Below are 26,740 nucleotides of genomic sequence, written 5' to 3'. Positions count from 1 at the left end.
CTTACAGACGTTGTACGTTTAACGATTAAATAGTATATTTAATCCTCTATCTAGTTCTATATCTAGTTTGTTATCTAGTTATCTATCTGGTTATCTATCTAAATCTATATCTAGTTATCTATCTAGGTCTATATCTAGTTCTATATCTAGTTCTATATCTAGTTCTCTATCTAGTTCTCTATCTAGTTCTATATCTAGTTCAAATTTAGTTCTATGTATAGTTCTATATCTAGTTCTATATCTAGTTCAAATTTAGTTCTATGTATAGTTCTATATCTAGTTCTCTATCTAGTTCTCTATCATGTTCTATATCTAGTGAACGACCTTGTTGTCCGCTGTAAAGAAAATAAGATCCAACTGTTCCAACCTATTACTACTGGTTCAGCCTGTAACCAGGTGACAGACACTAGAAACAATATAAAAATAATAATAATAATTGATATGATAAAAATAAGAAGATGATAATAATTATTAATATAATTGATTTAGATTGGGGAGTTTAAAGGATCTGGGTTGAATTTTACAAACCTCGTTGCTCATCGAGACTTAGTGTACACTGGAGATACAGGGGGTACCCTGTACATACTTAAACCTGTAAACTAATACAGGGTGTATCCTGTACATATTTAAACTTGTAAACTAATACAGGGTGTATCCTGTACATAATAACTTTAATTTGATTGCAAATCTTTTAATTAAAATGATTCAAATTTTCTCTTATTTATTTAATGGTAAAAACACATCTTTTTTCGTCTGTTTTCAAGATTTGTCATCTATCCTTGTTCTAAAAGTAAAAAAAATCAAAAAAAATGTTAAAATTTGACATTGTTACTTGTAATTTAGTGTGAATAAATGATTGCAAGAAATAGTATACAACATAAAAAACAGCTTAACGGAAATTATAAAATTAAAAAAGCGATTTAGAAAATTTATTTTTTTGTGAAAAACTTACTTCTGCATCCAACAGCAATATCAGTGGTACACCATGTTCCGTTTACGCAACTATACATAGTAAAATACAGTTAGCTATACGTGTTCCGTTTACGCAACTATACATAGTAAAATACCGTTAGCTATACATGTTCCGTTTACGCAACTATACATAGTAAAATACCGTTAGCTATACAGAGTTATACAGGTTGTAAAAAATATTTCACTGCACTAAGCGGGAAAATTCTGAAGACGACATTCAAGTAATAATTAAGTGAATTTTATTTTTTTACATTGCAAATAGATTTACGGAACTTATATAATCACTTATTTGCTAAAATAGGTCTATTTATACTGCACAGCTGCGTGGTTCATGTATATTGAACTTTTCCAGCTTGAGTCTAAAAGTCGTCGTACTTTTCCAGAGTTTTTTGGTTATTACTGTAAGAAATATACTGTCTATCTATTTATTTGTCAGAGTTTGAGTAATTTAAACTTGTTAAAAATAGTGTTAATATCCTACACTGCAGAAGCTACAGCTGGAGTACTATAACCCTCATCACAGACCAATCTACAAGTGTCTCCGGTGCACTCAAAACTTCCAAAATCTAAATAAAAACTTCTCTCACTTAAAAATGAAAAATGAAAGGGGGTATTGGCTTGCGGTAAAAAATAAGCTCTTTTGATCACTACTAATCTTACTTGTATCTATTTCGTCTATAAGTAAAAAATTGTTAAAACAAAGCTCATACCGAAGAATGTAGCGTCCATACAAATAAGATTTAAGATTCTAGATTCAAGATTCAAGATTCAAAATTTAAGATTCAAGATTTAAGATTTAATAGGTTTTACCTGGAGAACACTCCCTTTAAGGCTGTACTAGATTTTACCTGGAGAAGCAAGGGGTTGACAATCTGCTTCATCGGAACTATAGTAATCAACTGAAAAAAGTTAAAACTCAACATTTTTATCAAATTATTTATACTTTTGAAATGTAGAAAAAATGTTGTTTAACCTCCATACTCGGACAATCTGAAAAAATTGTTTGTTAGTAATTTATTGGAGTGATTTTTCTTGATTCAAAGTTAGGAGGAGGAGGTCGCAGATTTGAGTTAGAGTTAAAATTTGTCAAATTTTGAACAGGGAAAATATTCCATTGACATTTGCTATTCACTCCACTCGGGGGGGGGGGAGGATTCTGCCACCCTCAATCGAAATTTTATTTAACAACATAATTTAAATGCTGTCTAAACGTTTCAAAAATAAGTATGTTTTCAACAAATTTGACTACTAACATTTGGCGAACCCCATCCCATGTCTCAGGGTAGAATCTCAGGGGAGGTTGCTGTAACCACCCCCATACTAATTTTTAAAAAAGAATATCCAAGCTGGGATAGGGTTAATGAATGAAATCTACTAACGCTGCTGATGGTATTGGAACACAAGTCGTTTTCTCAGGAGAAGGTTTAAATTCGTTTCCATCACATTCAATAATTTCGTCGCCCTGGACAGTGAAATAGCGTCATTTAATTATTATTTAGAAGTTGCGTCTTTACAACAAACTAAAATTTTCTGATCAGTATACTTTTGCAACATGATAGATTTAATTGAAGTTTAGTTAACTCAACTCACAGAGAACCCAATATAAATTGCAAGGATAGAGTAGAAAAATGACAGATTTTGCAAGCTTACATCATCCAGCGAATGCGAAACTAAACTAAGAAAAATAAAATAAAATAAAATGAAATAGAATAAAAATCAAATTAATTCTAATATGATATGACATAAAGACGATTGTTCAAACTTGTCTAAAACCTCAAAAATGATGAGGACCAATGTACAGTGAACTATTATACTAATGTTGTAACGCGAAAATCTAATATTTTTTTTATATTAAAAATATTTTTACCTTAAACCTGAATCCTTTTCTGCAATTTACAAAACAAAATGTTTTATTGACACTTCGGCTCATCTCACACCTCCATTCTCCATTCTGTGGTTTCATGGGTGGAGGACAGCTACGAGAACATTTTTGGTTAGATAAAAACTATTTTTTTATCAATCTTTTTTAGATTGTAATAAAATATTTTGTGTTGATTAAAAGAATGCAATCAACGAAAGTGCATTTTTAGTTTTTGTATAAAACGAAAGTTTAATGAATTAATATTTAATTGTTTCCCAATGGTAAATGTTGAAAAATGTAAGTAAAGATTCTGCAATTTGTAATTATTGTGATTTATTTATCATCGCACATCTTTAAAATGTTTACACATAACAAAATCAAGTTAAAATTCACTTTTTTTTTACTAATCATTAAGGGTGATTGATTTGTGATTTTTTAGAAATCAGCTAACCGCCAACCAGAGGTTGTTGCGTTTTCACTTAATAAAAATATTGCAATCAAAAATCGTCCATACGGGGTTGCAAATTGACGAGTTAATAACGAAGAAATCGCAGTAAGGCCCCAAAAAATATTTTTTAAAATTTACTTTTAGACATAATTTTCTTGGATATTTTATGCTGAATTCAAATCTGAAAAGCGCTTTTACAAAAAAAGAGTTAGAGCTAGAAAACTCATCAAAAAAACATTTGAAAATTAAAAAAAACAGATTTTGGCTAAAATTTGATTTTTAATATTCTTAAAAGAGTTTTTCAAACATTTCTCTGAAGTTAAATCGTCAATTCGCAACCGTAATATATGGACGATTTTGCAATATATGGACGATTTTGAAATATATGGACGATTTTGAAATTTATGGACGATTTTGAAATTTATGGACGATTTTGAAATTTCATTTTTTATTGCAATATTTTTCAAAGTGAAAACGCAGCGCCCTCCGGTGTGCGGTTGGCTTTATTCCAATATTGATCACCATTACTAATCAGTTAGTTTGCACCAACAGGGGTGTATTTAGGAATTTTTCCAGAGGGGGGTCACATTTTTTTTGTATTTCTAGGGGGGGACAAAATTCCCCTAGACACCAAAGATTTCTTTAATCCAGGAGAGGGGGGTGGAGCCTCCACTGCCTCCCCCGAAATACAACACTGAACAGGCTTTATTTTTTAACCATTTCTTTAAAAATATTCTTACTGTAAACATCTAAATTGATCTACTGGAGGTATCCATCCTTTCTCCGTACACACACTTAACATTCATTAAAAGTCAACTGTATATATGTTATCTAATTATCTTTTGAATAAAAGCTTTTTTATTCTGGATCCCCCAGACTCATTCTTTTTTAGATTAAACACGTGCGCCCAGCCACTATTTAAGACATTCAAACCAGAGAGAGCTCAATGCAAGTTCAAACTTAAATATTTCAGATGTTGATAGAAAGAATAGAAAGGATAGAAAGGATAGAAAGGATAGAAAGGATAGAATTTTTAAATTTTTGGTTACCCAATTCAAACTTCTGAGGAAATCTTTCTAGAGGTTCATGAGTTATGATCGGACAAACAAACAAACACCCATTATATATATAGATTCTCGTTTACTCTAAAACAGGCGTAAAAATCAAAATAGCCCACATTTTTCTTCATGTTTGCGGATTGGATCCTCAAAACTTAAAGAGAAATAAATATACGTGTAAATAAGTGTTGGAAAAATATTGTTGCCCAAGCAGATTAAATTATTTGTTGAAAGGATTTCTCTTAGGATTAAATTTACACTGAGAGTATACAGATATACAGATATACAGATATATAGATATATAGATATACAGATATACAGATATACAGATATACAGATATACGGATATACTGATATACTGATATACAGATATACAGATATACAGATATACAGATATACAGATATACAGATATACAGATATACAGATATACAGATATACAGATATACAGATATTCAGATATACAGATATACAGATATACAGATATACAGATATACAGATATACAGATATTCATATATTCATATATACAGATATACAGATATACGGATATTCAGGTGAACAGATAAACAGATAAACAGATATACAACTATACAGATATACGGATAAACAGAAATACAGATATACAGAAATACAGATATACAGATATACAGTTATACAGTTATACAGATATATAGATATACAAATATACAGATATACAGATATTCATATAAACATATATACAGATATACAGAAATACGGATATACAGATACACAGTTATACAGATATATAGATATACAACTATACAGATATATAGATATACATCTATACAGATATACGGATAAACAGATATACAGATATACAGATATACAGTTATACAGATATATAGATATACAGATATATAGATATACGGATGTACAGATATACAGATATACAGTTATACAGATATATAGATATACAGATATACAGATATACAGATATACAGATATACAGATATACAGATATACAGACATACGGACATACAGAAATACAGATATACACAACCGATCAGTAGATATGTATACAATATATTATGCTCATTTGTATTAAATCTATCCCTAATTATTCCTCTAGGGTGCTTTTAAACCAGAACCGTATTTTGAGACAATAAACATGGCAAATATTTATCATTAATGAGTTATAGATATAGTTTGGCATTAATAAAATTTGGCATTCAGGCAGCGTGCGCCCGGGACAGGGCCCGGCTATCATTATTTAGTAAAACTAAAAAAATATTAACAGATTTATAATCTTACAGAAAATAAAATAAATATATACTGAGTTATTTTCAAACCCTTTTTTTTACTTACAATTTGTAACCTTCATCAGTGTCCGAATTTAATGAATTTAAGCCGCATCTCAAATCCCCCAAAAACCGGTTTCAATTGAGCGCCAGCTGAAATCTTGAAAATTTTAAATTAAAATTTAAATTTAAGTGAAAACTACAACATTTGAGCCGCAGCTTAAATTTAAACCGCGGCTAAAATTCTTTAAATTCGGCCTCTTAAATATTTATTAAAACATCTTGTGAATAATATAAAATCACTTTTGTGTAACAGTAAAATAATGTATAATTGTATATTTTGAGCACTAAATCGAACACTAGCTTTTTAATTTTGTTCAACTGACTCTATTTCACTCTTGTGGTATATATATTATAAACTGAAATTCCTTTTTACCAAGTAGATTAGGAGCCGGGTATTAACATTTTATTTTTAAATTGAAAAAGAAAATTGGAATTGGTTCTAACCAATCTAGCTGAAGAAATTGAAAACTGACTTGGGACCGAACTTAACCCTATCCCCTTCGGGCTATTTTTGTCTTATATAGATTGTAGGGGTGTTTTCTAAGGAATTTTGAAATACTAGCTGAAGTGCCCAGCGTTACCCGTGAAATTTTGAATATTTCGAATTTAAAAAGAAAAATATTGATTTTTGAGAAAAAATATTTCGATTTATTAGTCTATGTTACCCATGGGGACCTCAAGGGTTCCCTTAAAAAATTTCAGCCGATTCGTTCTACCCGTTTGGCCAGCCATAGATAACTTATATGCATATATATATATGAGCGAAGAGCTTAATATATAGATGAATTATGTCCGCAGTTCAACTTTTTAACGCCAGCTATTAAAAAATTAAATCGCTAACTATACTAATAGCACACTGCAAGAGAGGTTTTAAAAAAAAATAAAAAAAAGTTCGTTAAAAAACACAAAAAATATTCTTAATTAAAAAAATATATTAACATGTGACACATGTTTCTACATTAATTTTTTAAGGGCTTTTCAAATGAGTAAAATGATATTTTCAACACCAACCAGCAGTATGTTTAACCTTGGGCTGGGAGTCGTTCTTGGGGAATGATCGTTCTCTCACGAGAAACGAATGTAACAATAAAGAACAATCCCATCATTCCAAAAAAAAACGAACGCATAGAACGCGTTCTTTAAAGTATTGGAAAGATTAGTAAAAGAACAAGCGTGGAACGAACAGTAATTTTTGCTTGAAAAGAACGTTAAAATCACGAAAGCATTCTTATATCAAGAACGCGTTCTAAGTCGGGAACGCATTTTAAATCAGGAATGTGTTCTAAATCATCTAGAAATAATTAACAGATTTTTTAATTCGATCACCTGACCCCCCCCCCCCACTCAAAAGTTCACGATTCCTTCTAAACTAACCTTAAAAAAAGAAATTGAGTCTTTGTCACAAACTAAAAATTTGTATCCCTATATCTTTTCAACCTGATGACATAAAACTTTTACATTTTAAATATCTAATGTCTTCAACATTGGGCTGTACAGATAAAGGAATTAGAAATCAACTCCTTTACGCAAAAACTTGCTTATGGTGTAAGTCCTAACTTTGATTGTATTACCTTAATTTACCCACACTGTGATGATATCCAGGATCACAGTCAAGCTTACAGGTTGAACCTGATATTTATATAATAAAGTTCATATATATATATAATAAATATATAATTAGCTGAAGTCGGGGAATTTTTTGAATATATATATATATATACTAGCTGAAGGGCCCGGCGTTGCCCGTGGAAAAAAATTTCGAATTTTGAAAAAAAAACTAGATTTTGTTAAACGCTGCATGGGCACTTGAGCATAGTAGTCAATATTACAGGTTGAACCTGATAAATGTAAAATAAAGTCAAGGTACCCCTTTTACTTTTTATATAGAATTATATATATTTCAAATCTTGAATTATTATAGATTTTTAAAATTAATTATATGTTGTGTTAATAAGATTATTTAAGAATGAATAATGTAAAATTTGTATTTTGTTTTACCTGGTTTTGGGTATTTGCATTTCTGGTAAAAAGTATATTTTTTTTTAGAAAATTCTCGATCTTTTCATTATTTTGTAATGGTTTGATAGTTTGATAAAGGCCAATAAAGGCCAATAAAGGCCAATAAAGGCCAATAAAGGCCAATAAAGGCCAATAAAGGCCACATTTTCATGTTAAATTGTTTAAAAAATCATTTTAAAGAATAGAAATAAGAATTCAAAGAAAAAACATTTCTTTCCTTAGATAATTGATCTGTGCAAGTCCAATGCCCGTTATAAACTCTAAATAATGTATAAAAATTATGTATGCTTTTATTTTACGGAAATTTAAATGTACACATATTCAAAGAAACATAGTGTAGAACAAATATTTCTTTGCTGGTAGAAATGACCAAAGAAGTTACCCATTTAATCTACACAAATTGAAAAGTAAGTTATGAATATTTTTTAAAATTCAATTTGATAATATCTGGAACTAGATTTAATAAATAAACTAGTTGAGCTCCTTTGACGTGGTTGAATCACTTCTGCACAACTTGAACCGGCTGCGAATTTAAATTCATTAAATTTGGTCCATAGTTAAGATTAATAATCATAATTAAATAGCCGTGATACAAATGTTGTTTAATTGTTCTATTTAAAAAGAAATAAGGATTGTGCAAGAGAGAACCAATTATGCCTAATTTTGTAACCTAAAGTAGACCTTTGGGCTTCGGTATTATAAACTATGTTTTTTATTTCAAATAGTATAGTCAAGGTTATAAGTATTTATATCATTAGGTTACACAGATCATGTAGGTATTACACAATTATAGTATTTGGCGAGTTAATTGTTCCTTTCTCGGTGTGCCATCATTTTTAAATGTAGACAGACAACAATAAATGTGAGTTTTATCACTGTATCTTATTGTTTTATCTATGATACTTACTGATCTTTTAATACATTGAAGCAAGCATTGCTGCTTCTACACTCCGCTGCTTCTGAAATATACAGGGTGCCTCAAAAAACATGGAAATAAAGGGTCAACTTCTTTATCGTCATTGTTCAGCGTGGCATTATTATGCGAAAACAATTTTTGTAGTACTTCAGTTATAATAGTTTATATTAAAACTACAAACCTTGGGAATTCCAAAATGTGGTTTATCATATTCAAAATCGACGGAAATATTAAAAGAAATCTATCCTGACTCTATTCAAATGTTTAATATCTTCATCAGTTTTGAAGACACAATAAAGGCAGACCACAATTTTAAAAGACCATAAGACGGTCAGTCTAAATTTTGATACACCTTTGTCCTTTATCAGCTGTCGAAAAATTGAAAAATGTGTTCAAGTCGTTTCTTTATTCCCATACTTATTGGGACACCCTGTATCACCCTTTTATAGTCATTTTTACAGATATTAATACTTACGTTAACGTGATGATAGATTAGATTGAGTTTGAAATGCTGCAGATAAGAAATATTAAAAGTGATTTTCATGAAAAAACTGTGTCTTTCCAAAAGTGTAACTTTGGTATTCGCAATGCCGCTGATTCATCTCAAGTTTTAAAGGGACTGATCGTTCTACTTTCAAGTGATCTCTTCATTTAAAGATTGAAACTATGAGTCTGATTCCCTCGGTGCCCTTTAAACCTTTGTTTGATCAAGGATGTGAGAGAAATCAGTAAAAAGGCCCCAAACTAAATGACATTTTACATTACAATTTCTTTAAAATTTTATGCTGAATTCGAAGATAAAAACGAATTTTGAAAAATTTTAAATTTACTGAGCTAGGCCCAAAAACTCACAAAAACATCAGTCAAATTTAAAGGCAAGTTTTTAGACTGTTTTTTGGTCTTAGTTTATACAATTTTTAATATATTTTTTATGGTTTTCGAATTTGAGTTTAACATAAAATTTCCGAGAAATTATGTATAACAATTTTATCAAATTTTTATTTTTTCGGCCTTTGGAATAAAATCGTCGGATCGGAACCGCATGGACGATTTTAATTTTTTTATCGCTGTTGATTCATTTTCAATATTGACGATGACGATGCCTTCTGGACAGGGTTCAATTAATCTTGTAACCAAGGAGATCACTCTTGGATTGAAAATGACTATCTCATCTTTACATTTATCGTACCTAAAAACCCCTTTCATTCCTTTACTCTGAAATTTTAAACTACTGCTAAATAATTTAAATTAAACTTTGTTCCAAGTTTAAACAATTTCTCACTTGTTGATATATGTCATTTATTATTCTTGAGCGAAGAGAGAAAGTATCATTAATTTTAAATGTAAGCTAGAAGCTAGCTCAGAACTCTTAGAAAAAGATAAAGGAAAAAACTTTTAAAAAAGTAATTCAAAAACAAAAAATATGGAAGGATACAATTTGGATTTTAGGCCTAATTTAGTACATCTAAAGCTTTATCAGCTTGACAAGATAAGATAGGGACACCACTGCAGCTTTGTAGGAAAGTTAGAGGACCGAGCGCTGCAATTATGACATGCTGCTAGGAAAAGACTAATTCTAACAGTTTTTTCTTTTCAGAAAGAGAGATCAATTTTTGAAAGAAAATGATGGATTAGGCAAAGCTTTTTAATGTACTGTTGTGAATCTAACATTCCATTCTGAAAACTGAGAGTCATTACGTGTACAGGCCACTTTACCTGGAAAAGCTACGTCTGTCCAACCCAAGGGTGTACACGTAGACTCTATAGTTTCCTCTAGAGGTTCACCGTCACCACAAGTTAATCTAACAAAAAACTTTTAAAAATTAAATAAGAAGACGAACAACACAGATAGAACACTAAAGATATTGTCATTTCAAGATTTAGGGGTTTCTTAGTTCACAATAACCCTGATTCCTAGGAATTACAAGCATGCGGCTTAGTTAGAACAGGCTCTCTGTCTGTCTTGTAATTCAACGCAGAATGCGCGTAACTTCTTTGGGCGTTTGCCTCAGGATTATTGTGAACGAAAAACCCCTAAATCTTGAAAAGACGACATCTAGTGATCTATCTGTGTTAATATTAATCTATGCGCTCACACTTAAAATGGATAATGATAGTGATATTTTAAAATGCCTAAAAAATTAATAATAATAATTGCTGTAATCATTCTTTTTATAAAGTAGTAATTTCTGGTTGGGTTTTGGTTTGTTTCTTTGTTTGTTTGGAAAGTTAATTGCTTGGTATAAAAGTTCTAAGCTTAGTGTGGTTGAGTTGACTTTAAAAATGAAAGTTCAGTTTAAAAGTAAAAGTTTAGTTTCTACTCAGAGCTGGGTTCTCAAGCTTGTTGAGCATAAAATAATAACAATCTACGTCCTTGTTTTATTTAGGATTGAACCACAATACAATAAAATAAAAATGTCTTTTAAAATAAATTTAGCTGAAAAAGAAATTATAATTTACCGGCATTTTTGACCCAGTATGATTTCATTTCCAGCTTGGGCACATTTCCACCCTAATCCAGCCTAAAAGGAATTAAGTTTAATTAAAGGGAGTGTTCGCGAAAAATTAAAGGGAGTATAGGCTTAATGAGATAAGAAAGCGGTTTTGATCGCTACTAATCTTACTTCTATCTGTTGCGTCTATAAGGAGAAAATTGTTAAAAACGACTAAAACCGAAGAACGTAGTGGCTATACAAAGTCAGAAAGATGCAACATTCAACTCGGATCGTAAACAAATCAATTTAATTCCAAACAAATCATTCAGATATTACAAACAATAGTCATCGATTATTTTTCGACGCATTCGTATATATTTGATATATCATAATATTTTGTAGTTTTCATGATCTGAGTGATTCTTTTGAAAACATTTATTCCTGTTTCGAGGATTTTTGATAATGAAGACGGCATTTTCATATTTTCCAGGAATGTTCGAAAATTCAGCGCCAGCGAAAATCAAAAATATTGTGAAATATTAACTATATACGAATGCGTCGAAAAATAATCGATGATTACTGTTTGTAATATATGAATGATTTGTTTGGAATTAAATTGATTTGTTTACGATCCGAGTTAAATGTTGCATCTTTCCGAATTTGTATGGACGCTGGGTTCTTCGGTGTGAGTCGTTTTTAACAATTTTCTCCTTGTAGACGCAACAGATAGAAGTAAGATTAGTAGCGATCAAACGTGCACTTTTTATCGCATGAAGCCTATACCCCTCTCATTTTTCGCAAACACTCCCTTTACAGTTATTTTTAAAATCTTTCCATTTCTAATTTTGCTCTCAAATTATTTTTTAACACTTTTTCTGCTTATGGCGTATCTAATCAGTGACCTCTGGTAATATCTCTCGAGAACGTCCAAGCTCATTCAAATAAATGCAGTTGGAAGAAATTTTAGATTCAGTCTTATTATTGGAGCTTTAAAATGTTTTTGAAAAAAAGTAACCTAACAATATAATAAACTTCCCCCTCATATACTCCCTATATCACATAGAAATGAGGTAAACTGAAATAACATTCCTGGTTTTGAATGTTTACAATGCTCGGGAGTAACTGCTGATTTTCTGTAACGGCGTTTTTGCCAATTATGTTTTGAACAATTTTGCAGCAATACATTCCATGGAATTATGCGTTTGTTTATCTATATATAAGTATAAAAATTAAACAGTTCGGTCCTTGCCCCAGCAAGCACTCACTTTAATTCACAATATGACTGTTTAAGCATGATTTTTTGGTGTTGTTTTTTTTACTTTTTTTTACTTCTTTTAAATTAAAGAATGCATCTCGCCCTGGCTATATTTAGCGATATACATGAAAAATTAAACTCCACTTACTTTGTGAGGTAGATTTTGTTTTGCACAGTTTTCACAATAAATTGTTGATAGAATACTAAGAAGTATAAGAAGAGTCAGGTTCAGCATTGTTTAAACTAAACTTCCTCTATTGTATTTGTCTCCTCCACTTTACTTTCTTCATCAAAAAAAGCTTCAAAATACTTATTTTTTTAATTTTCGCAGCATTTACTTTTTTCAACGAGGGATTTATATATTTTCTAAGAAATTTTTAAAGTTTCCTGTAACTCTATTTTTCCCTTTATTCAAGATTTAGAATTATTTTATTCCTTGAAAATGTAGATTTACTTTTCTTTGAATAAATTGTATGAAAAGTTGTGTAAAATGTATCGTGGTAATAGTATCCTATTGTTGCTCGTCTTTCACAAGTTCATTGTTAATTCTAGTAAATATATACTGTTATATATTTATAAACAACTGTTATATATTTATAAACAACTGTTATATATTTATAAACAACTGTTATATTTTCATAAACAACTGTTATATATTTATAAACAACTGTTATATATTCATAATCAACTGTTATATATTCATAATCAACTGTTATATATTCATAAACAACTGTTATATTTTCATAAACAACTGTTACATATTCATAATCAACTGTTATATATTCATAATCAACTGTTATATATTCAACTGTTATATATTCATAATCAAATGTTATATATTCATAATCAACTGTTATATATTCATAATCAACTGTTATATATTCATAATAAACTGTTATATTCATAAACAACTGTTATATTTTCATAAAAAACTGATATATATTCATAATCAACTGTTATGTGTTTAGAAACAACTGTTATATAGTCAAAAAAAAATGATATGTTTTCATAAACTTAACTGTTATGCATTCATAAACAACTATTATAAATTTAATAAGTGATGATATAGTCATATTTCTCTTTTATAGGAATTGTTATTATAATTTGTGCTACCCCTGAATTTGGTCATAAACAATCTATTGGACCTTTAAAACTTTAAATGGATCAATAACAATTTTATTGTTAAAATTAAAACTAATTTAGGAAATGAAATATAAATTCCAATCTTAACCCTATCACGAGGGGGGGGGGGGGTAATCCACCCCTATGGTTTTTTCTCCATAATTCATAAACTGCAAGAACGTTCAAACTTCTTCACTTTTTCATCTTTTGTAGCTTAATTAATAAAAAGTGATGGACTATTTTTTATCATTATTAACAATTGTTATAGAAGATGTGCTTGGTTTATAACTATGAAGTTGGAGAAGTGAAGAAGGTTTTAATGTAAACCGTTCCTAAGTTTATGAGAAAAACCACGGTCCCCAATCCTAATAAGGTTAAACAACATGGAGCTGGTTCTATGTGTAAACCTGGGTGTTTTCAGTTCATATCACTTCTTAGAGCTTACAACAGAACCTTTTGAAATATGCGATAATTCGCATTTTTATTTTCATTTTAGATTTCAATGTTTCTTCTCCTCCTCATGCTCTTCACTGTTAAAAGTATCTTGATGGATAAAACAAAAGATCCCCAGAAAGATGCCTTGAAAACTACACAACGACAGGATCCAAGTAGTAATGAGACAGAGAATATTTCAGGGGATGCCTATTCTAAATCTAACATCACTAAGATACAGGACCTTAATCCTGTAAATTGTGAGAAAACAACACTACCTCTGAAGGTAAACTTTTGAGATTTCTGGTGTTAACCAAGGAGTATGAAATAGAAGTGAGATAAAACTATGCCCTACCATATGATTATACGTTTAAGAAATATTCAGAATAGGTTCTTGTATACGCGGTAATTGTACATCAGACAAATATTTCCGTGTCAGTTGTATCTCCCTTCTATTTCATACTCCTTGGTGTTAAGGATACACATAGATCCAGAATTCACTGAAAAGTTTCATATTTTCAAAAGTCGCAACATATTTACTTTTTAATTTACTTCTCAAACTTAATTTTACTTTGTGTTAGAATTTGCCACCTTTGAATCACTGTGGTGGATCGTTAAAGATTGCTAACAAAAGCCAACCATTCACCAATCAATGATCGTTCTAATGTTAATGTTTTGCAGTCATTCCGTTTACTGCATAAAAACGATAGTTCCCCATTAACAATGTCAAACCTTAATAATGTGATGGCAATAAAAACTTAAAATTCAAATAACAACGTTTTTATAAATCACTTTTTTATTTTAGGGGAAATTTGAATGGCAATGCTCTGAAACCCCTGCTCTTGGCGAACACTGCAGGTGAAAAGAAATAATAAAAACAACTTTTATCAAAATTTCGTTAAAATAGTTGCTGATTTTTTCAGGTTATCTTGTAAAGGAGACGACATCCTAAGCAAGGAGTTTAAAACAATCTGCACTCCTGCAGGTTATAAAAGATAAAAATAAATTGCAAAGAAAATATGAAACATTTGGCGCACTTCTTTGGACATTGGAATTCAAAACAAAATAGTTTCAATTTTTTACTTTTTTATTAAGAATAATTCTCATTTGTGTAATCATTCATTAAAAACAATCCATATATTTATTATTATTTTTATAGATAATGAAATTATTACTATTATTGTAATAATTTTTAATTTTGTTTTGTGTTCAACTCATTAATATTTTGCTTTGGGACTGGTTTTATTGTATATACTCTGCTCACTGAATATTTACCCCTTCACGGCAGCATGTGCAGAGATTATAGTCAGGTTGTGTCAATAACGACCACTCGACACGCAAATCTGCCCCTTTAGTAAAAGTGAATTTATCCTATATGAAGCATAAAGTCTGACCGCGTCAACCTTGTTGCACCGGCTAGTCCTGTCCATAGAGCTAGGTACCGTACAAACTGGGACCGGAAAGGTTGACCCGGATCGGAAATTCAAATGTACTACGGCTGCCCGTGCTTCTATCCAAAAGTATTTATGATCAAACACTGTTATATGCATACATATTTAGTTTGCAATTTATTATTCAAACTTATTATTGAAATTCATTATTGAAATTCATTATTGAAATTTATTATTGAAATTAATATTGAAATTTCTATCAGGCTGGAAACCGAATCCTCAAGAAATGAAAGAGAGAACATGTGTGGAAAATATATGTCCCAGGCAAAGAGCTGATATATACATTTATGCTTTGCTTGTCTGGGTCACGCACGTCGCACCCCTGACCCTTTAGTAAAAGTAAATTCAACCTAAAGTTTGACCGCGTCAATCTTGTTGCACCGGCTAGTTCTTTTTAGTGTCTGCTTTATTTACCCGATGTCGGGCGATACAGTACCGGAAAGGTTGACCCGGATTGGAAATTCAAATGTACTACGGCTGTTTTTGTTTGTATCCATCGTGCTCAAATTTTTTGTGGGACCTGACGTGACCCGAGGGAAGGTGCATGGATGATTGAATTTTCAAAAATTTGCCATTACAAAATTAAATGAAATCCGCGGATTTTTTTGTTTTTGTTTTACAATGTGTACAATTGAAATCGAAGATGGGCACCTAGCGCCCTGTAAGCCTAGTAAGTTTAAAAGTTGCTTGATCCTAACCAGTACAAGAAGGCCGGTCTATTTTTTACCGTACCGGCCTGTCTAGTGTTATCCAGTAGTATGTTGATCCAACATGTTCTATGCAACAGAATTAGTCGGGCTGAACCATGGTGATAATTTTTCATTATTAACAGGGTTGGCTCAAACATTTTCTTCAAAATGGTTCTTCTTAAAAATCTATAAATATATCAACTCTATGTTTGAAGACTAGAAAATGAAACTGTCCTTTATGGTAAATGGGCCTGCTCCCACCCTACTGAGGTTTTATGGTTTTATTCTCAACATTTGTTACATGAAGATAAGAAACAATATGAGATTTCCTCTCTATATTACTTTTCAAATATGTTGGAGATATAGTTTATCTGTAATAAATACAGTACCAAATCCCATGCTTATACATTTGAACATACCTAGATAAATTATGTTGTACATTGTCTGTAAATCTAAATGCACTAGTCATTAACTACGCAAAATTAGTAATTTGATTAGCCTAGCTATGTATTGTGATTAGCTTTACTACGCTTATATATATATCTTTACAAATCTTGTTAATACGTATATAAACTAAACCTGTGAAATAGATATCTAAAAACACGTCAGCTGGAATAGAGTTTGCTTTGATTACGGTGAGAGTTCCACGTTTAGCGAATGAGTTGTTGATATTGTGTCCGTGTTTGACATTGATAGTTTACAAATCTGTGTCCACATGACATAAATACCTGACGAGATTGTTCCGTGTTTGGCATTGATATTTTTCAAGCTTTTGTCCGTGTTGATATTGATAGCTGACAAGATCATGCTTGTGTTGGCATTGATAGTTTTTGAGCTTGTGTTAGTGTTGATATTGATAGCTGACAAGATTGTGCCCTTATTTGGCATTGATAGTTAACTAGCTTGTGTCCGTCTTGACATTGATAGCTGACGAGATTGTGTCCATGTTTGGCTTTGAAAGTTTACAAGCTGGTGTCCGTGTTGACATTGATAGCTGACGAGATTGTGCCCATGTTTGGTATTGATAGTTAAGAGTTGTACCTGGATTGATACTGGTCTGCCAGCAGTTTTAGGAGTAAGGCATTTACTATATATCTACATATTGATATTTTTTTATGTAAAAAAATGTACGCTTGTCAAAAAATAATCCCTATTTCTTTGCATCCTCATATCCCTCTTTTTTTCATACACACTCTTGTTATTACATTGTTTAAAGAAATATAAGATTTGTTGATAGAAGATTCAAGCAAAATTAACTTGTTTAAGATATAAAGTTTATTTATAAACAAATTTGACAGATGATCGATCCAATTTTATTTTATTTTAATAATACCTAGTTTACTTTAAAGAAAAAGTCAAGACTATGGTTGAACAAGTATATTCTTCATTGACTTGACCGGTTTGAATGTTTATATCTTAAAGGGACTGTAAGCGTAACTTCCAGTGGTACTCCATTCAAATTGGGCAATGCTCGATTTACAACTGTACCCTTTAAACTTTTGACTATCGATTAGTGAGCTGGATGTGAATATCTCTCGAATAACAGTTAAATAAGCGTGACACCAGGTGTACGCTGCTTACAGTGTGAACTCAACACAGCTGAGTGTTACCGGTGTTTCTCAAAATTAACAAAATTACTTTAACAGCTATTTTCAAAAGTTCAAAAGTAAACTTCTAGAATGTTACTATTGATATTTCAATATCTTAATAAGGATATTTTCGACATCCTTCATCTGTCAAAGGTTTAAAGGGCACTTTTGTGAATCATACACATAACTTCATAAATTGATCGGGTCATTCTTCCTTAATATAAACTCTGATCCTGGTTTAGGATTGTGCGGAAAGGAGGATAGGAAGTGTGTGCACATTAACCTGTGAAACTGGTTTAGGATTGTGCGGAAAGGAGGATAGGAAGTGTGTGCACATTAACCTGTGATCCTGGTTTACATGCTTCTAAAGGAAAGTATCGTGTGTGTACAAGAGGTGGATGGATTCCTCAATCCTCAGATCTAATTTGCTTTAAGTAAGCATATTTTTAATTTTTGAACCAAACAAGTTTTCAAGAAAATTTGTAGATATAAACGAAATTTCCAGATGTCCTGCCCCGGAAAATCCTTTAAATGGTTACTGGAAATGCGGGTATAGGGATAAAAGTGAAATTTGCTTGCTGGAATGTAATAAAGGTTACAGGTAGATACGAATAAGAAAATTAAAAGTTTTAAATTTAATGGTTCACGGTTTAATTTTTTCAGATTATCTGGACCTCAGATGGTTGTGTGCAATGAAGGAAGTTTTGAAACAAACTCTTCATCATGTGTAAAAACTGGTAATTTTCATTTATAGATTTGTAGGCCCAATTAACAACGGTACCATCTAAACTTAACTCTGACAATTTCCTACATTGTCTCTGTTCTATAAATCCACAAGTTACTTTTATAAATCTGAAATTTGAAAGTATCCATTCATGATTAATCAGACATTCAACTATTTATATAGAGGGTCACCGAAAAAAACTTCGGCAGTCCCTTTCAAGGTTTAACATTATTATGATTAACATTTTTAGATCAAGTTGCAGAGGATAGTGTCCCAACTAACTCAGGTTTCCTTGCACTGAAGGTAAGCCATTTTTTTAAAGAACAAAGTCGTAATTTTGCTTTGCTTTGCTACCTAGAAACTCTCAAATTACGAGCATATAACAGTTCTTAACTCGACGACTTGGCAGTGTTTAATTATTTCAACAAATAATTTATCTTCTCAAGAATTTTCCTGACCAATTTGGCCTGAAAAGCATCAAATTATAAAAAGGCCAATATTGTTTAGGGATATTGATGCATGGTGAAAAGCTAAATTCTTGATTCCCCAAATAATTGTTATTTCTAGGACATCATGAGTTGCAAAGATATAGGGAGTAGAGAATCCAAACGTTTGCTGTGGCAAAGACTTAATTTATCTAGGCAAAATGAAATTTTAATGATAATCAAGGTAAATCTAATCAGATATTTGTTTCAGAAGATGATAAAAGATGTCAAAGAAGATTTTGAATGCACTCCATTAAATCCTCCAGGTTAAAATCTATAAAATAAAAAAAGATAAATTTTCATTATTAAAAGAAATAAATTACAAATTTTATTTGAAATTTTCAAGAGAATGGGCAATGGGTTTGTCATTCTGACTTGTCATGTGCACTCTTATGCAACAATGGATTTGGTATATCTAGACCTGTATTAGCTAGGTTAGTTTAACTGTTACAGGAGTTTTTTAAAATATATTTTCTGATATCCTTTGATATTTGTGAAAATAAAGGAAATAACGGATTGTCCTGACATGGGAACTTTAGAATTGAATACCCATATTTCCCATCGCTTAATCTGAATATCCAATGTGCATACGCCACTCTATTGGTTGAATTTTAAACACTTTTAAGATAAAATTGAGATTAATGAAAAGAAAGGTCTATCATTGATCTCAGTTTCCACAATTCTAAAGTCTTCTGCTCAGGTCTAGTTTTAAAACTTTGTCCTGTTGTAAAATAGAGATATATAGAGTTTACATCCCCCACCCCAACACCCCCACCCCTTCCCCCTCAATTCGTGTCTTGGCTAGCTGGAACCCCCTCCCCTTGGCATCTAAGAGCATATACTGCTATGTGTTCAGTTTAATTGATGTTCCGCCGTAGATGCTATACTGAGTCTGTAGATAGCTGAGAGAAAACAGCATTATGTGTGCTTTCTTTTACTGACTACATGTTACTTCATGCTAGCGCCATCTTGTCAGAATTGTTTTTAAATCTTTATCTACCTGATTCCGCTTGTACTCAAGTACACCTATACTCTACCTGATTCCGCTTGTACTCAAGTACACCTATACTCTACCTGATTCCACTTGTACTCAAGAACACCTATACTCTACCTGATTCCACTTGTACTCAAGTACATCAGTACTCTACAAGATTCCGCTTGTACTCAAGAACACCTATACTCTACCTGATTCCACTTGTACTCAAGTACACCTATACTCTACTTGATTCCGCTTGTACTCAAGTACACCTATACTCTACCTGATTCCGCTTGTACTCAAGTGCACCTATACTCTACCTGATTCCGCTTGTATTCAAGAACACCTATACTCTACCTGATTCCGCTTGTACTCAAGTACGCCTATACTCTACCTGATTCCGCTTGTACCCGGCTTGTACTCAAGTGCACCTATACTCTATCTTTATTTATTCTGATTGTTGTTAGATGTATTCTTGGACAATGGTGCTCTAATACACTTGGAATTGCATGTCAACCTGAGAAAGGAGTTTATCAAGAAATTCTTCAGATTAATGAGTTCAGAAATAGTTCCAACTTTAATGACATGCCATGTGAGGATGAGGAAGAGGGACTCAAAATGGTCTGTCAACTAAATTTTATTATTTATTTTTATTTTTTATTTTTTTTGTACTTTTCAGATTTCACAAATTTAAAATTAAATATTTCTTTGGCTAGATTTCAGAACTCAATGCAACTCCAAACCCAGGGTCACAGAAAGATGACATTTTGAAACAAGTAAATTTTGGAAAAATTGACAAAGTGGAATTGGATGTTGACAAAATTATTTTGGAAAAAAAGGATATGGAGATTAACAGACTAAATTATCCCACTATTTACGAAAATGCAGCACAAGGAACTGATTTTAATGAATTTGACCTTTGTCGCTGAACTACCTAGACTGCCAGTTCAAATTTGAACCACTAATTCAAAATTTAAGATTTAGTAAGGATTTGAATGGGTAATTAAAACTAAAGACAGTGGTAGGCAGTTAAAATTCATTAAATTCGGTCCCAGAGCATATAGAGGCAAAGTCGACCACTCCAAAAGAAGAGGAGTCCAAGACAACCACTTTAAAAAATGACATGCTACCAAAAACAGGGGAGTCAAAAACTACCACACCAAAAGAAGAGGAGTCCGAGACAACCATGTTAAAAAATGAAATGTTACCAAAAACAGGGGAGTCAAAAACTACCACACCAAAAGAAGAGGAGACCAAGACAACCACGTTAAAAAATGAAATGTTACCAAAAACAGGGGAGTCAAAAACTACCACACCAAAAGATGAGGAGTCAAAAACAACCACACTTAAAAATGATATGCTACCAAGTACCACACCAAAAGATAGAGAATCAAAAAGTACCACATCTAAAGAACCCACACTTTCTCAGAATGGGGAGTTAACCTCAACTACACTTAATGATGACACTGTAACTAAACCAGAAGATTTGAAGACTACAATGAATGAAAAACCAAAGATTGATGGTTTACAGAAACCAGAAGAAGGTTCATCAAAAATTTGGGAAGAAACTACATTTGAAACCTTAGTGAAGTACAACCCTCTTGGATATGTTAGTGATAACTCTACTATGTTTAATGACACAGGAGATTCGCTAGAATTCAGAAGCTATTATTATGAAGATGACTTGGTAAATATGGCAGAACAAGAAAATTCAACAAGAGTGCCTGATGACGTTGATGATGAAAATCCATCTAAAAATGGAACACCAAATGTTAAAACCCTTTCCCCAAAAAAAAACTTAACCGGACCTATCAAAGAAGAAGAAAAGAAAATTTTTTTTGAACTTGAAAATTCCACTGATTCTACTGATCAAGATGGGGACAAGCAGTTTGAATTAGAATCGGAGAATAGTGATCAACCAAATGAATTATCAAAAAGTGTTGACATTGAAAATTCCACTGATTCTTCTTTTGGTCAAGATGGGGACAAGCAATCGGAATTAGAATCAGAGAATAGTGATCAACCAATTAAATTGTCGAAAAGTGTTGACACTGAAAATTCCACTGATTCTACTGATCAAGATGGGGACAAGAAGTTTGAATTAGAATTGGAGAATAGTGATCAACCAAATGAATTATCAAAAAGTATTGAATCTAAAAATTCTACTGATTCTTCTGGTCAAGATGGGGACAAGCAATCAGAATTAGAATCAGAGAAAAGTGATCATCCAAATGAATTATCAAAAAGTGTTGACACTGAAAATTCTACTGATTCTTTATCTAATAAAAGTGGGGACAAGCAGTTTGAATTAGAATTGGAGAATAGTGATAAACCAAATGAATTGTCAAAAAGTGTTGACATTGAAAATTCCACTGATTCTTCTTCTGGTCAAGATGGGGACAAGCAATTGGAATTAGAATCAGAGAATAGTGATCAACCAATTAAATTGTCGAAAAGTGTTGACACTGAAAATTATACTGATTCTTCTGATCAAGATGGGAAAAAGCAGTTGGAATTAGAATTGGAGAATAGTGATCAACCAAATGAATTATCAAAAAGTGTTGACACTGAAAATTCCACTGATTCTTCATCTGATAAAAGTGGGGACAAGCAGTTGGAATTAGAATTGGAGAATAGCGATCATCCAAATGAATTGTCAAAAAGTATTGAGTCTAAAAATTCTAATAATTCTTCTGCTCAAGATGGGGAAAAGCAGTTGGAATTAGAATTGGAGAATAGCGATCAACCAAATGAATTGTCAAAAAGTATTGAATCTGAAAATTCTACTGATTCTTCTGATCAAAATGGGGAAAAGAAGTTGGAATTAGAATTGGAGAAAAGTGATCAACCAAATGAATTGTCAGAAAGTGTTGACACTGAAAATTCTACTAATTTTGATGTGCAAGACAAACAATTAGAATTAGAACTTGATAATAAAAATGATTTAAAAGAGACTCATGATTCAAAAAGCATTGAATTCAAACCAAGCAATAGTTCCGAGGAAATTGAGCTAGAAGCAGCTTTGGAGAACAGCAGTAGCAGCAATAATGTAACAAATTCAACTCTGGCAGAGGATAAAGAACTAACGTTTAGGAGTGATGAGTTGGAATTAGAGATTATTAAGGAACAGGCTAAAAAGTTAAATAACAGTATTGACACTTCTGTAGAATTATCAACCACCAACAGGAGCAATGAAAACCTTACACTTGAGTCAGATTTGACGTCAGAAAACATCAAAGGAGCACAAAAGGAGTCTCTGAATAAAAACTCAACAAATGTTTTGAATGAAAAAGAAATTGAATTTGAGTTTATGCATAGCCCTACTGAAAAAGCTAATATTAGTAGTAACATTAATGTTTCTCAAAATGTGCAAAAAATAAACAGTTCAATTGCAGTATTAGAATTAGAACCAACTGTACAAAATGGCGATGCATTGAATAACGACTTGCAAAAGAATGTGTCCCAGACAGCAGAACTAGAATTTAACTTTGGAAATGATTCAGGAAATGAAACTGTAAAAGATGTTCGGATAGAAACCACTGACTTTATACCTGAAGATATAAAAGATGTTCTGGAAACAGAGATAGAAACTGTTTTAAAGAATGACAGCAGTCAGAATAAATCAAACAATAGCACAAATTTAGAGTTAGAATTTGATGAGTCTTCTGGCAAAACCAAAGAAACCAATTTAGAAGTAAAAACCTATGAATCTAGTGGGGTAAATGGAGACAAAAATATCAAACTTGAATCAACTTTAGAGAAAGGAAACAGTATTAATTCAGAGTCCGTTGCAACCTCTCAAGTATTAGAATTTGATTTGTCTCATGGCTCTCCTACAACCAAAATAACTGAAAATGGGACAATCACAAGATCATATCAACTCAAGGATGAAACGACGTTTGAGTCGATTTCAGAAGATTTAAAAAGTAAAGAATCGAATAAAAACCCTAAGAATATTGTACGAACAATAAAACTTATTACAACTTTGTCTAATGATGGAAAAAAATTAAGTATCAATGATACGATTACCCCCTCTCGCCTAAATCAAGGAAAGTATGAATCTATTGAAATGGAGTTTGAAAATCTGAAAGGAAAAGATGGGGCAGTCAAGGTGATTCATGAAGTTGTGCATACCAACTCCTCGGGTACATTTACAGTCAATGTATCTGATGTTAATATACTTGTAAATCCATCTCAATTGGAAACCTATGAAAGAATACTGAACAACACATATACAGAATCTCTAGCTGCAGAAGGGAACACAAATAACAACACCCTAGGTATAAACTCAAATACAAAGATTTTCAGATTATATTTTGTATTTTTTATAAATTACCGTTATCTCAATGTTATAAATTGAGTAAATGGTAGTTTTTTGCAATTTTTTTGGTTTCAAAAACAAGATTTAAAAATTAACAGTATTTGCTTTTTGAAAGCGCATCAGAACTTACAAATTATAACATGTATAAGTCTTTTTGAATTTGTGTGAAAAGTTACTTTATTCTATATTTGAACATTGTTGAAAAGGAATCATCCAACAAGCTTGCCTTGGACAAATCACTGAAAGAAGTAGTCAGCAATTTAACTGTTGGCCCCCTTACCTTCCCCACAGTAAGGTGAGTTTATCAAAACTGCAATTTAGAAATTCAAATACTTGGGTAGGACCTATAAAGTCTAGTTTATTCTATTATCCAGTTTTAAAAGTCCACATTTCAGAATTCTTAACATAGTTTACATTCAAAGATTTAGAAATAACCTAAATTTTCTTCATCTTCATTTTCTGATAGTTCAGTGTTCTGATTTATTTCCATATCACGCACCCCTGACCCTTTAGTAAAAGTAAATTTAACCTAAAGTCTGCTCGCGCCAACCTTGTTGCGCCGGCTTGTCCTATTGAGTATCTGCTTTATTTACCCAATGTCTGGGCGATATAGTACAAACGGACCGGAAAGGTTGAGGAAGTTCAAATGTACTACGGCTGCCCGTGATATTTTTACTTCTTGTTGAGATTTTCGAATACAATATTTCTTATGGGTGACTACTGACTAAGCACAACACATTTTACGAAGAATGTGCAGGGTGCCCTTTATACCACATTCCTTCATTTTTCCCAGAAAACAAGACACACAGTTCTAAATATTAAACAGAATTTATAGGTTTAATTTCAGTGCTCTCTGAAATGCCCTGTCCATTATTCATCAAGTATGTCCGAGTTCTATTGTGATGAAAATAGGTATAAAATTAATATACCACAGTTATAATAGGTAAGCAACAAAAGACTTTAGTAGTTGTAACAAATTCTGATTGTATAATCTCTTTGCAACAAAATGTTGAAGATTTTAGAATTCTGTATAGCTCAAATAAGGTTTACACAGTTAGGTTGCACAAATATAGGGATTAGCAAAATTGATGCACGTGACAAAGACTTAATTTCTTTTCTATAAACTTTATTTTTATGTTTTCTTTAGTATAATGGTTTATGAAAAAGATGAACCTCAACTGTCATGCAAAGGTAGTATTTTAAAATAGATTTTATTCTTCTATCAATCATCCTGATCTGAGATTGGATTTAATGAGTAGCAAAAAGTAGTTGAACTACTTCTCAGGAGTAACCAAGAGTGCACTATAGAAGTAGTTCAACCAAGTAGACCTAGTTGAACTACTTCTCAGGAGTAACCAAGAGTGCACTATAGAAGTAGTTCAACCAAGTAGACCTAGTTGAACTACTTCTCTACTATAACCAAGAGTGCACTATAGAAGTAGTTCAACCAACTAGACCTATTTGAACTAAATTCTCTACTATAACCAAGAGTGCACTATAGAAGTAGTTCAACCAACTAGACCTAGTTGAACTACTCTTCAGGAGTAACCAATACTGCACTGTAGACGTAGTTCAACCAAATAGACTTAGTTGAACTACTTTTCTACTATACCAAACAGTGCACTACAGAAGTAGTTCAACCAACTAGACCTAGTTGAACTACTTCTCTACCATAACCATATTTAGCTTTAATAGTTAATCCACTATTTCAAAGATAACTTATCATTTATTTGATAATGTCAAAAACCTAAAGATTTACATAAAAATTCTTTTCTTTTAAAATTATTATGCCATTGAAAAAACAACACCAATTAAATTCTGGAGTAAAACAATTAAACGAGTATTCCATCACTTCATATATATTCTTTAAGGGGCTGTAGACGTAATATGAAGTGACCCTACATTTATAGATTGGCATTTCCAATTCACAACGGTACCCCATAAACTTTTATCTGAGCAACAATGCGAAGATATCGTGCATTACATTGCAGAGAACTGAAAATTCAAAATTTATATAATAAAAGCAGACATTCGTATATATATATATGTTGCCTATAGCCGGCCAAACGGCTGGACCGATTGGGCTGAATTTTTTTGTGGACACTCATGGGTGGTCCACGTCGGCTGTAGACTTAAAAAAAATTACAATTTTTTTATTCCATGGTCAACGCCGGGCCCTTCAGCTAGTAATTAATAATAATCCAGAAAATAGGTATGGCTTCAGGTTTAAAGGTATCGTTGTGAATCTTAAAATAGAGGTTCCCTTGAAATTCTGTCTACAGTCCCTTTAACCTTAAAATTTGTCTACAGTCCCTTTACCCTTGAAATTCTATCTACAGTCCCTTTATCCTTGAAATTCCGTCTACAGTTCCTTTACCTTTGAAATTCTGTCCACAGTCCCTTTACCCTTAAAATTCTGTCTACAGTCCCTTTACCCTTGAAATTCTGTCTACAGTCCCTTTATCCTTGAAATTCTGTCTACAGTCCCTTTACCTTTGAAATTCTGTCCACAGTCCCTTTACCCTTAAAATTCTGTCTACAGTTCCATTACCCTTAAAATTCTGTCTACAGTCCCTTTACCCTTGAAATTCTGTACACAGTCCCTTTACCCTTGAAATTCTGTCCACAGTCCCTTTACCCTTGAAATTCTGTCTACAGTCCCTTTA

The 26,740-nt window shown here is 31.9% G+C and overlaps 2 protein-coding genes and 1 long non-coding RNA gene across 8 annotated transcripts in view; 2 read left to right on the top strand and 1 right to left on the bottom strand.

The window, feature by feature from the left end:
* Nucleotides 1–292: 292 nt before the first annotated feature.
* On the top strand, nucleotides 293–714 carry LOC111701507 (uncharacterized). Its single transcript, XR_002765209.1, has 2 exons — nucleotides 293–396; nucleotides 490–714. It is a non-coding gene; the product is annotated as an uncharacterized LOC111701507 (long non-coding RNA).
* On the bottom strand, nucleotides 705–12,543 carry LOC111701505 (P-selectin). Its single transcript, XM_023472810.1, has 15 exons — nucleotides 12,434–12,543; nucleotides 11,056–11,117; nucleotides 10,312–10,397; nucleotides 8,587–8,638; nucleotides 7,897–7,939; nucleotides 7,659–7,680; nucleotides 7,232–7,289; nucleotides 4,022–4,075; nucleotides 2,840–2,948; nucleotides 2,352–2,434; nucleotides 1,946–1,962; nucleotides 1,821–1,871; nucleotides 1,454–1,538; nucleotides 953–1,002; nucleotides 705–784 (listed from the first exon to the last, which is right to left on the bottom strand). The coding sequence occupies exons 1-15, from the start codon at nucleotides 12,518–12,520 to the stop codon at nucleotides 774–776; spliced, it is 870 nt and encodes a 289-aa protein (XP_023328578.1). The 5' UTR covers nucleotides 12,521–12,543; the 3' UTR covers nucleotides 705–773.
* Nucleotides 12,544–13,880: 1,337 nt separating this feature from the next.
* LOC111701513 (extracellular matrix-binding protein ebh) overlaps nucleotides 13,881–26,740 on the top strand; it is a 30,087-nt gene continuing 17,227 nt past the window's right edge. For 5 of the 6 annotated variants that reach the window (XM_023472816.1, XM_023472818.1, XM_023472820.1 and 2 more), the window contains exons 1-17: nucleotides 13,881–14,125; nucleotides 14,645–14,697; nucleotides 14,763–14,824; nucleotides 15,494–15,554; nucleotides 16,195–16,249; nucleotides 17,869–18,002; nucleotides 18,074–18,169; nucleotides 18,232–18,305; nucleotides 18,543–18,595; nucleotides 18,989–19,043; nucleotides 19,124–19,211; nucleotides 20,221–20,374; nucleotides 20,470–20,647; nucleotides 20,809–24,033; nucleotides 24,281–24,369; nucleotides 24,922–24,986; nucleotides 25,222–25,265. In XM_023472816.1, coding sequence (XP_023328584.1) covers nucleotides 13,910–14,125; nucleotides 14,645–14,697; nucleotides 14,763–14,824; nucleotides 15,494–15,554; nucleotides 16,195–16,249; nucleotides 17,869–18,002; nucleotides 18,074–18,169; nucleotides 18,232–18,305; nucleotides 18,543–18,595; nucleotides 18,989–19,043; nucleotides 19,124–19,211; nucleotides 20,221–20,374; nucleotides 20,470–20,647; nucleotides 20,809–24,033; nucleotides 24,281–24,369; nucleotides 24,922–24,986; nucleotides 25,222–25,265 — 4,702 coding nt within the window. In that variant the 5' untranslated portion in view covers nucleotides 13,881–13,909. The remainder of the gene's footprint in view (nucleotides 14,126–14,644; nucleotides 14,698–14,762; nucleotides 14,825–15,493; nucleotides 15,555–16,194; nucleotides 16,250–17,868; nucleotides 18,003–18,073; nucleotides 18,170–18,231; nucleotides 18,306–18,542; nucleotides 18,596–18,988; nucleotides 19,044–19,123; nucleotides 19,212–20,220; nucleotides 20,375–20,469; nucleotides 20,648–20,808; nucleotides 24,034–24,280; nucleotides 24,370–24,921; nucleotides 24,987–25,221; nucleotides 25,266–26,740) is intronic. The other variant, XM_023472817.1, reaches the window with a different exon arrangement.

The sequence above is a fragment of the Eurytemora carolleeae genome, unplaced genomic scaffold (assembly GCF_000591075.1).
Source record: "Eurytemora carolleeae unplaced genomic scaffold, Eaff_2.0 scaffold57, whole genome shotgun sequence".
NCBI classification, from domain to species: Eukaryota; Metazoa; Arthropoda; class Copepoda; order Calanoida; family Temoridae; genus Eurytemora; species Eurytemora carolleeae.
The sequence above is the reverse complement of the archived record's forward strand: the minus strand, read 5'-3'. Positions and strand labels throughout refer to the sequence as shown.